At 36.4% G+C, this 11,214-nt stretch overlaps 2 protein-coding genes across 7 annotated transcripts in view; both read left to right on the top strand.

Moving 5' to 3' along the window:
• LOC109723138 (protein-tyrosine-phosphatase PTP1) lies at positions 294 to 6,210 on the top strand. Of its 5 annotated transcripts, XR_002219628.1 has the most exons (11): positions 295 to 646; positions 1,675 to 1,771; positions 1,955 to 2,037; positions 2,146 to 2,283; positions 2,439 to 2,576; positions 3,812 to 3,960; positions 4,053 to 4,194; positions 4,707 to 4,795; positions 4,949 to 5,125; positions 5,463 to 5,539; positions 5,677 to 6,210. XR_002219628.1 is itself a non-coding variant. In XM_020251366.1 (9 exons), exons 1-8 carry the CDS (start codon positions 437 to 439, stop codon positions 4,776 to 4,778), a joined length of 1,029 nt encoding a protein of 342 aa, XP_020106955.1. In that variant the 5' UTR covers positions 295 to 436; the 3' UTR covers positions 4,779 to 4,795; positions 4,949 to 5,561. The 5 variants fall into 5 exon arrangements, 1 of the variants encoding a protein (XP_020106955.1); XR_002219626.1 differs by lacking the exon at positions 5,463 to 5,539 and having other exon boundaries at positions 4,949 to 5,462; positions 5,677 to 6,187; XR_002219627.1 differs by lacking the exon at positions 5,677 to 6,210 and having other exon boundaries at positions 5,463 to 5,611.
• LOC109723275 overlaps positions 8,548 to 11,214 on the top strand; it is a 5,633-nt gene continuing 2,966 nt past the window's right edge. The window contains exons 1-5 of one of the 2 annotated variants that reach the window (XM_020251598.1): positions 8,548 to 8,692; positions 8,943 to 9,422; positions 10,192 to 10,514; positions 10,662 to 10,754; positions 10,841 to 10,931. In XM_020251598.1, the coding sequence (XP_020107187.1) occupies positions 9,123 to 9,422; positions 10,192 to 10,514; positions 10,662 to 10,754; positions 10,841 to 10,931 (807 nt within the window). In that variant the 5' untranslated portion in view covers positions 8,548 to 8,692; positions 8,943 to 9,122. The remainder of the gene's footprint in view (positions 8,693 to 8,942; positions 9,423 to 10,191; positions 10,515 to 10,661; positions 10,755 to 10,840; positions 10,932 to 11,214) is intronic. The other variant, XM_020251599.1, reaches the window with a different exon arrangement.

Genomic DNA, 11,214 nt, shown 5'->3' with positions numbered 1-11,214 from the left:
TTTTAGATATTAATAATACAACTGTAATTTAAATATGTATTATATTTTAACCAATTTAATTTAATTAAACAAAGAATTTGCAAAAATATAAAATTACTCCATTCACAGCATCAATCTCAAATTTGGAATTATCTCCACCCATTTTTTTTTAAAAGAGAAAGATGTATATTATCCGCTTCGTTTATTTTTTTAAAAATAAATTAGTTGGGGGGGGGGGGCGTATAGACCGAATCGAGCCAAGTGTTTAAAATCTAGTGGGTGCCCGAGACCTCAATAAAGAGGCCCTCCGCGCCCGTGAGTGCGGGTCGATCCACGCTCGTCTCGCTCCCGAGAAAGATAAAGCAGAGAGAGAGAGAGAGAGAGAGAGCGCAAGCGTGATCCCGAAGCGACGGGGAACTCGACGGGGCGCGGCGGCGGCGGCGGACGCAGATCGGCGATGGCCGCAGCATCCAAGGGCGCGGGCGCGGCCTCGCCCTCCTCCTCCCTCGCCGGGGGTGGCGCCTTCAACCCGCACGACCTCGCCCGTGATCCGCCGCCGCTCCGCCTTTCGCGTGACCAGCTGAAGTACTGCTCCGAAGCCCTCGCCTTCTTCAGGAAGGAGCTCCGAAATCGCTCGAAGATCGCCCAGGAATTCGACAAGCTTCAGGTCGCTTTGCGGACCTATGATTCCTTTATTCTCCTAATTTTACTCAGCTTACCCAAGTTTTAATTTGATTTGTGTTGCTTATATCTCTGTGGAAGAATCGAGGTTCCAGTTACGTTCATTTTGAGTTAAATGGAAGTTTAATGTCATTTTATATGAGAAAAAAGCTACAGGATTGTAAATCGACACAAAAATTTGAAATTTTGTTTGTGAGCAATTAGTATGTTTCAATTAACCATCTTGCATGAATATCTGTCAAGTTTCGAAGCACGACAGTGTGAAAAATATGTGAGATACCGAACTTATGAATCACCGCTCAAACTTTAAAACTTTGGTGCTGGTAGACTTGAAAAGTTTTAGAAGTATTCTGTCCCTCACGTGGCAGTCAAATGCTGACGGTCGTTAGAACACTTGGTAGAAGATTATGGCTTCGTGATAGATTGAAACAAACTGCAGTAAATTGAAATTCTTTAGACACTAGATGATCTGCAATTGGGTCAAAGTTCAGGTGCGTATGGGCCTTTTTTCCTGCTTTGCATATATAGTGGAACATTTCTCCTTAAAGCTGATATTTTCTGATTGTAGATGGCTTATTTGGAGCACCATAAAGTATTATCAATGTGTAATCCTCCAGAATTTGTAGGCTGGTTTGCTCTATCTTAGTTCATTGAAGGGCTGCTATTTCTCCCACAAACTCAGCATCCAAAAACAGAAATACCAATCTTGATTATGCCTTCACTCTTTTTATATTCACATTTCCCTCGTATCGATCCTTATAATAATTCCCAGAGAATTTTCATGCTAGAATGCTGAGTTACCTAATCCAATCGTCCTCTTTTTGTTTTTTTGTTTTTTTTTTGGGTGGGATTACTTGTAAAACTATAGCTCTAATTGCCTCAAAAAAAATGGCCAAGTTTTGGATCAATATATTTCTTGCTTAATAAATCTGTGTTGGCCATGATAATTATGCAGTCTGTTTCTACTTTCCTTAATGGTTAATATGATTGGATGAACACGTTTCTGATCTACAGGCCATGAGGCTAACAAGGGATGAGACTATAAGAAGGTGTACTGTTGCTCTTGAAAATGCCAACTTGGACAAAAACCGCTATATAGACGTCTTGCCGTGTAATTTTCACTACACTAAATATTTCTTTTTTTTCGATGAGATGAGTATAGAAGATCTCTCTCTCTCTCTCTCTCTCTCTCTCTCTCTCTCTCTCTCTGCGCGCGCGCGCGCGCCAATGTGTACTTTAGAGGCATGTTTTGTAAATGGGTATGATTAACTTTATTTTTTGTTCCATTTCTTAGTTGACAATGCCCGGGTAATACTTAATTCAACAAAAGACAACAGATCTGTGGGGGATGGCTACATCAATGCAAGCTTTGTTACGGTAAACTCACATTGGTTGTTCAGGCTTTGACAGTATAGCAAACTATTTGCTGTCTGTTGCATGCATTTCATTTACGTCTTTCTTATGATTGCTACGCCTGAAATGCAGAGTGGTTCCACTGGGAAGGTTTCACAGTTTATTGCAGCCCAGGGTCCACTTCCTGAGACATTTGAAGATTTCTGGGAGATGATCATCCAATATCACTGCCCTGCGATTGTTATGCTTACTCTCTTTGACAATCCAAAGGTGCTTGAATTGCATCTAAATTGCAATTTTTTATCATAGAAATGGTGACATCTTTTTGTTGTATCAATCATCCTTTTAGTGATAATATAATTTCAGCAATTCCCTCTATAAAATTCCTGCAATTATAACAGTATCTTATATGCAAATAATGGCAGATGATGGGAAAATGTGCCGATTATATCCAAGTAGAGAATGGGTTAAGAGAATTTGGAACAGTAAATGTTCTGGCCAAGACTACTAAAGTGACTTCCTCTTCATTAGTGCTCCGTTGTTTGGAGGTTCAACGCAAGGAGGTAAAGGAATCTAATTTTAACATTTCATCTTTTAATTATCTATATACATCCAGAGCTGTTGTTTGATCTTCATGCCTTGCTTCGTTCTTCCTCCTAGTAAGATGTGAAGTGTACACAATTCGTATATGGTAGGCTTACCCTCCAAAACCATACTAGAAAATGCAGTCAATTTTTGCAAGTGACCGACCATTCTTCCGGTAGAAGAATTACTTTTGGTAGCTGCAATAGAATTGGTGTATCTACTTGTTAACTCATCCTGACACTAGGATAATCGTTTTTTTCCTTTTTCCTTTTTCTTTGTCATTATAGATTCAAGAATTGTGGGATACATGAAACACTTATGAAATCATGGATTGATGTAAAGAAGGGTTAACCGCAAGCAATTGCCACTTTGTGACACCATATGACTTCCTTTGTGATCATTACTTTTGATTGATGTTGTTGATCAATTACTCTTTGATTGTATAAATGAAAACCAGAACTCTGATAAGCCGATAATTGGATAGGTCAGATTTTTTGGTGTTGGATTGTGATTTGACATGCTGATTATCTAATGATGTATGCACAGAAGTATAGGTTTTCAATGACATTTTGCGTACGCTGATTATCTGACGATGTATGCACAGAGGTATAGGTTTTCAATGACATTTTGCATTAGAATCTCAAATGTGCTAAAGCACGGACTACTTACCTGGCACTCTTATTTGGGTTCTTCTTGTGCCTTCGATGATGAATATTACTTAACAACATTATGACTATAACAACCTATTATTTCTAGACTAGATAAGGCCATATTTGTTGGTCCATAAGAAGTAAAGCTATTTAAATGCATAGAAAGAGGTAAAGATATTTAAAGTAATGACTTTGAAGTACAAAGAAACTTCAAACTTTGCAATAAACATGTTTCTTTTTAGTGAAGACTGCCACGATTTAAGTAAGCTTTCAAAATGGATGCTCATCAGACACTTAAGCGCATCAGCACTTTATGTCCTTCTCCTTTGTGTGACATCCATCCTCCTACATGTCCTTTTCCTTCATTCTCTTACTTGTGTGTGTCTGCTTGAGTGGGCATATATATCAGTGCGCTTGTGTTTCTATGTCGGCCTTGTGTAGGTATATAGATTAATAGGTTTTGTTCGTTGTACTCCTGCTTTTAGCAGGATCAGTCTCTATGATTGTTAACTTCGCTTTTTTTTTTTTTTAATCATGTTTATCTATCTAATTCTTTACTACAGTCAGGAGAGCCTGCACTGCCTGTTCTCCATATCCAGTACCCTGAATGGCCTGATCATGGAACTCCTGAGTATACAGTAACTGTACGAGAAATCTTTAAAATGTTATATCACGTCCCCCCAGATCTCGGTCCTATAGTTGTTCACTGCAGGTTTGCTTCAAAATCTCTTTTATACTTCATTCAATAGTACAAATGTTTGTGATTTTCTCTTTCTAATGCAGTTTATGTTCTCACTTACTCAGTGCAGGTATTGGAAGAACTGGTACATACTGTACCATTCACAATACTATCCAACGGATTCTCCTTGGTGACATGTCTTCTTTAGATCTTGTGAAAACTGTTGCTGATTTTAGATCTCAGCGCAGTGGAATGGTCCAGACAATGGTAAAATGTCAAACTCCCACGCCTGTCCTTATATGCTTCAGTTGAACAATTAATTAAGATTTACTTGTCTATGCTCTATAGAATGTAGATGGTGTTGATACATCAGAAATTAGAGTAAAACAGGAAAAATATGATTATTCTAATGGAAAAAAATAATATTATTTTTCTAATTTATTTGCAGTCACTACTGAGTACTGAATTTGTGATCTTCTCTTAGAACATTTTTCTGGTCTAACAACCTTTATTTCTCTACACTGACGTTAGAAGGAACAATGAGACTGATCACCACAACAATAATGTTGCACTAATTCTATCAGAATACAGAGACGCTGGCTACTAATTATTCCATTGTAGAAGATTGTCTGGGGAACGTTTTGGACCACCCAACGACAGTTTACTAACAAATCTGCTGAACTCAAGAGATCATTAATTCCATGCAGAGTGTTTTGTTTCCCTTTTATCCCATACCTATGACTAGTCTCATTCTGATCTATTAATCTGATGGCTTCTAGGATCAATACTTCTTTTGCTATGCGGCGATTGCTGATGAATTGGAAGACCTGGTGTTGAAGTCCAATCAGTAGGAAGATGTTCTCGAAAGGTAACTTTGTTTAGTAAGCCCTCAGGATTTGCAGTAACTAGTGAAATTAATAGTTGAATTTCATTGCAATAATTATTGAAATTTGGTTATAACCGTATACATGTATTTGTATCTACATAAATCTAACTTTATTGGTCCATTTGTTTTTCATAGGGCCAAATGTTTCGTTATTAAAGAAGAAATCTTAAAGCAGGCAAGTCAGAAGTCGATTGTTGATTCAGTCTTGGATTATGATATCCTCGAGCTGTGAAAATGTTGTGCCCACATGATGGTAATATACATTAATATTGAGGAGGCAGCTACTTTTTCCTAGTCTCACTGATAAATGAGGTTCGCTCCTTCGTGACGGATTTCGCTGCTCACTTTACTGCAGAATTTAAATCAATTCTTTGTAGCAGATACCTCGTTGTTATCAAGAATTACCAAAATATCACCACCTAATTATAACTTGACAGCACTACGCCGAAGCATCCTGACAAGTATTAAATATTCTCATGGTATTATTATCTTACGAGATAAGCATTGTTAGTATCTCCTAGGGTTCTGCTTTTACTTAATCAACATTATCTTTCTGAATTCTGGTTTACTAATCTATGCTACAGTTATTTCTTGCCTTGCATATCATCCGATGTCGACGAATGCGCTAACGTGTTTTCTTTTTTTGAAGGTATTCTTTGAATTTGTAAACATTCGAATATCTATGTCACAAGTGAGGTGTTGTTTGTTCTTCCACTGTATTGATTGGTGAACTACTTCTTGAATCTTTCTTCTGCTGATTATTTCTGATTGGTGCTTTATAGATATCTTATTTATCCTTGTGGAAAGATGCTTAGCATTTGCAAATATACATTTTTAAGGTGAGAATCATTGACTTGGTACAGGAAGAGAGCATTACCTCAAGGTTAAAAAAAGAAAAAAGAAAAAAGGGCCTATGTAAAGGTTATCGTAAGCATGAGAATATCCAAACATCAGCAGCTATATTTGACACAAGTGGAGATAAGCCTGTTGGGTTTCTGCTTCTGGTGCTTGGTACCTGGGGGATGAAACTTTGAGAGGGCTTCTTTTCCTCTAGACCCAACTCCGTGACCGTCCCGACCTGACCTGCTCAGCTTCAGCTTTAACGGGTCGTGCTGTGCCGGGTCGTGCCGTGCCGGATCTGAAAATCTGGGCTGAGCTCGGGCTTTAGCTTTTCTCGATTGATCCGCGTTTGAAATGAGTGTTTTTTTTTTTTTTTTCAATTTGACTCAGATCCGGTCCTATCCGGTCAATATCTAACCCCTCGTGGAACTTGCTGTGCATTTACCTCGCCACCTGTCCTCCGCGTGTTGCTCTAATTGATAGACTTAGATGAAGGGTGCATTAATAAATTGTTCTATAAAAGTTATATTTAAATTCGGTGGCTAATTTTTATTTAATCCTATTATTACCAGCCTGTAAACACTTGGCAATTAATTAAGCGTCTTATGCTTTAACATGTCCTCATAAACCATCTCTATACATAGCCTCAAAAGAGTTGACCAAATAAACACGTGGGGCATGAATTATTTAACCCTGTTTTCTTTTTAATATTTGACTTTTCGTACAAAATAGCGGTGTACAAATGCAAGTGTATGGACGTGCTTAAGTAATCACGTTGGAGAGTAACTCGAGAATAATTCTCTTTCAGTGATTCTTTTCAGATTGTTCAACCGTCGTAGAGGCTTCTCGGAAATTAGGAATTAATTAATTTGTGGAAACGCATTAAAGTTTTAAATTATTTGTGTATTAGTTTAAAGTGGTTGGAGATGACTTTTCTTTTTTAAAAAAGGAAAATTAATATTGGGTTACTAAATCTATTCCAAAAACCAAAACATTTTAAGAGATTGTTACAGGTGCTCACTAGTGACAATATAATATTCCCTTACACGAGATTTGACAAAACGGAAGATAACGCCAGTAGTCGGTAGAGAATATAATAATTTTATTACTTTACATAAAAACTTAAAAAAATACCATAAAATAGTATTTTAATATTTGATATTTAGCAAATAAAAGAAATAGAATAAAAGTGATCATAACTTGTTGACTTGTTGTGCTACACATTGTGCTATTTTTTTCTCCACGTGTTCCTACTTCTTTTTCTTTTTTTCTTTTTTTTTTGAAAGTTGTTACGATTCTCAAAACTTTCGCTTCATTCTTTTCTCCCCTGTCGAGTCATTCTTATTAGCCAAAAAGTTGACTGGAACAACCAAGTCGATGGTCAACGAGCATGTAAGAGGCAATTTCTTAACATATGCTTATATCAAGTCCCGTATCAAAATGACGCGGCTCAAATAGTACATATAAAACTAAAAACCAAATAAATCAAATATGCACAGGTCAATAAAAGGATGCCATGTAATAAATAAATAAATAAATAACTCTTACTCAATTTGTTTGGTCCATGAGAATTAGATGGGAAATTGCTGCTTATTATTTTAACTAAGTAGGGTTTCATATGGTTTGAATGAAACCACGTACATGCTTAGCAAATTATTATATGGGTTGAAAAGGATGATTAAGGAGCATATTCTAATTTGATTCGTATGGCCGCAAACATGAAAATTTTGTTTTATAATTAATCTTGTTCGATCAAAACTCTAAAGTATAATTCGATTTCGGAAGATCCTCGTGAAAACCTTTTTTCTTTTTAGGATTATTTTGCAGGATGATTTGTTGCAGGGTGGTTTAATTAGTTGTTCTAGGTGTTGCCATTCGAGCCAATGGATAGATGGATCAAGCAATATTAATTAATTCGATCATCTGAGTTTTTCTCATTTTATTTTTTATTTTATAAGTTAACACTAGTCAATTTCACTTAGACGGAGGATCAATAACCCATTTTTTAATTATTCACACACTAAATTTTCATTTACTTGCGTTGCAAATTCCCGATCGATTATTCTAGTTAGGGTAAATGGAAAATCATCTCATCCACCAACTACATGTGTGAAGAATCTATAAATCTCATCAATGCATGGTGGAAATTTTTTGGTTTACTGAGAATAATATAAGAGAGATTACGAAAAAAAGATTAGGTTTCGTTTGGAATTACGGAGAATGAGAAAGTACGATGAAAGAATATCATATTTGTTTCCGTACGTAATATTGCGTTCCGCATATTGTGATGAGTCAGTTTCGATATATTTTTTGCTATCCCACCGAAAAACGCAGAAGTATATTCCTATATGCTTTTATTCTAACTCTATTTTATCTAATAACGTTAGATAGATCTTAATACCAAACTAAACCTAAATAATGAAAATGATCAAATCATTATTACTCTAATGCTAGATATTTAGGTGCCCATTGTGAGTTTGAGAATTGGAGAACTCACGTAAGTTTAAATTTAAGACTTATGTCTAGTCTCCGTATTAATATATAAAAGTACTTAATTAGAGGGAAAGGCAATTGTGTTTCTTTAACATTTTTTACTATTTTCCATAAGGTACTGGAATTAAAGCAAATAAATGTTCAATTTACTTCATTTTTTTGGTGAAAAAAAAAAAATTATTGCACTGTTACATAAAAAAATATTATGAGAACTAATACACGGCTGGTGTTTGGGTTTGACTGGCTCCAACTCTGTCGACGGTCAACGCGGGAGGAGAGTTGGGTTTAATATTAAAAAATAATTATATATATATTATATTTTATTTTTATTTTTATTTTTCTTAGTGGATTTGGTGCTTCAACGTTGTATTTTAGCCATTTAACATTAAAAGCCCCCTCATTTTTTACCATTTTGCTCTATTCCCCCTCCCCCGACTCGTCTCTCCCAACGTATCTTCTCCCTTCTACAATCTTTGACTCTTTTTTCTCCATTTAATCCCCATCAATCGCCCATTCCCCTTCTTCGACTTGTTCTCACCTCCTAAGGTTAGTTCTCTTCCTCCTCCTCCTCCCCCTCTCTCTCTTTTGCGATTTTTCATGTTAGATCCTGCGAAAATTGGGTCTTTTGGGGGTTTTACATTGTCCCCCTCGACCCATTTGTGGATTTGGGATATCGGTTTTGCATTTTGCATGAAACAATTTTGGTTTCGGCGAATTGGGTCTCTTTCGCTTACTTATTTCGATACTAAAAATTGCTTTTTTCCTTGCGATTTTGTTGTTCTTTTGATGATTACAGGTTTGTGTTGGGTGGATTGGAGTTCTCACTTTATAAGCTTATGAAATTTTCGGCGTAATTCGCCAATTACTCCCTGTTTTAACAGGTTCCATTGTAATTAGCATTGAAGAAAAGAAGAAGAATTGAGGGTCAAATAAACAAAAAAAACAGAAAAAAAAAATCTGAGGATACTTCTTTAGGATGGGTGGGGTTTGTTCTATTGGTGCTGATCGAGGTAACTCACTCAATGAGCTTTCCTTTGATGACAATGGCTCTGAGGAAAATGATCACAAACAGTTTGAGTACAATCCGAAGGCGCCGAGCAAAAATAAGACCACTCCAATTGTGGAGGATATTGAAAAGAAGCCATGCAAGGGAGAATCTACATTGTGTGAGAAGGGTCTCAGTTCATGTTCAGTGTCCTCAAAAGAGCGGAAATTGTCGAAGAATCTGTCACAAAAATCAAAGACCAATAAGTCGAAGCCGGCAGATCAAACGAAGGCAAGTGATTTCCTGGACAGCTTCATTGTTCTCACTAATTGGAAATTGTATAGATGAATGCTTCTTTACTGATTGGATGCTTTTTACTATGAATTGTTGTTAAATAAATTTTTATGGTTTTAGAGGAGCAACAACTTTTTATGATGCTGCGCATAAATTGCTCCTAAAATCACTGATTTGTGAATATACTGTTTTCTAATGGGGCCATTTTATCTGCCTTCTGCTTTGTTTCTATACTGTTTTCTTCTAATAAGCCAATTCTTTGTATGTTTAGTCCCAAAAGAAAAAAAAAAAAAACTTTTACATGAAGAGACACACAATGGTGAAGTCCTAGGATATGATGTTTCTTTTTTGCTTATTCAAGTTTAATGTGCATCGAGTTTATCAAATGGTAACCAAAATTAGCATCCTGTTCCTATTGAAAGGAGTTGGGGAAAGGAAAGATGAATACAAAAGTCATATTTCATCACTTAGACAGGGATAAGTGACTAGAGAACTGAAAGGAGGGGGGGGGAGCAATTTTTGTACAATAAAAAAGCCGAAAAAAACAGTGGAATTGAACAATTGTCTCCAAAAGACCCTTTTAACGTCTTTGTAGAATTGCTGATTAATGAAGAGATAATTACACTGCATCTGGGTTGTAGAGATTAAACCAAAATGAAAAAAAAAAAAAAGAAAAAAATTTCCACTCTCATCCTTTTTTGTCCAAACTTTTTTGTTTTAAAACTGTTATAAGAAGTATCTTTTATAGCTATATACTTTATCGCAGGTTTCGGATGTGAGCTCAATTTTGGGCAGAGCCAGTACAGCTGGACTCGGGAAGGCAGTGGAGGTTCTCGACACACTTGGTAGCAGTATGACCAGTTTGAACTCCAACAGTGGTTTTATATCTGGAGTTACTAAGAAAGGCAATAGAATATCTATTCTGGCTTTTGAGGTCGCCAATACAGTTGTCAAAGGTTCCAATCTCATGCAGTCTCTCTCAGAACAGAATGTAAAGCACTTGAAAGTAGTGTTCCGATCTGAAGGTGTTCAGAATTTGGTTTCCAAAGATATGGGTGAGCTCCTAATGCTTGCTGCAGCTGACAAAAGGTGTATATATATGCCCTCTTAAAAATATCTTTTTTAAGATTTCAAATGTTGTAACTGTTTTTTTGTAAGGATTTTTTTTGCTAAATTTTTTGCTCCTCCTTAAAGAAAATTGGTTTTGGCTCTGATGTCAAATTGTCAATTGAACAGGCAAGAGTTGAAAGTATTTTCAGGAGAGGTGGTTCGTTTTGGTAATCATTGTAAGGATCCTCGGTGGCACAATTTGGATCGTTATTTTGCAAGGTAAATCCTTTTTTTTTCGCCCAATGCCAGATACGTACCATAGTAAGATTTTGTGAGCTTATTGTGTTTCTTGCTCTTATTTTTAGACTGGAGTCAGAAGTTACACCTCCGAATCACCTTAAAGAAACGGCAACAGGAGAGATGCAATATTTGATGACACTTGTTCAGAATACAGCTGTGAGTATTCTTTTTGTTTTCTGTTGGAAAATTGAGGGCGATTGATCAATTTCTAATACTTGCAATTGGTGATAGCGATCCCTAATGAATTTTCATGCACATATGTCAAGCAGTTAGCCAGTTACTGGTAATTGCAACCTACTGCTTCAGCTTTCAAGTAACTTAAGAGCAGCAAAGCTTGATTAAGGTGGTGCTTCCATTGCATATGTGCATGGTCTTCATGGAATTAACTTATGATAGGGAATAATGTGACAAATTGAGATTCTTTTGGTGAGAGAGGGGG

This window comes from Ananas comosus, linkage group 17 (assembly GCF_001540865.1).
Source record: "Ananas comosus cultivar F153 linkage group 17, ASM154086v1, whole genome shotgun sequence".
NCBI lineage: Eukaryota > Viridiplantae > Streptophyta > Magnoliopsida > Poales > Bromeliaceae > Ananas > Ananas comosus.
This window is presented reverse-complemented; position numbering and strand designations above follow the sequence as displayed.

Excerpts from the sequence above, each read along its gene's own strand:
- LOC109723138 (XM_020251366.1), top strand. The coding sequence starts at position 437 with ATGGCCGCAGCATCCAAGGGCGCGGGCGCGGCCTCGCCCTCCTCCTCC. Across the intron at positions 647-1,674 it reads AGGAATTCGACAAGCTTCAG|GCCATGAGGCTAACAAGGGA; the intron begins GTCGCTTTGCGG and ends TCTGATCTACAG. Across the intron at positions 4,195-4,706 it reads GTGGAATGGTCCAGACAATG|GATCAATACTTCTTTTGCTA; the intron begins GTAAAATGTCAA and ends GATGGCTTCTAG.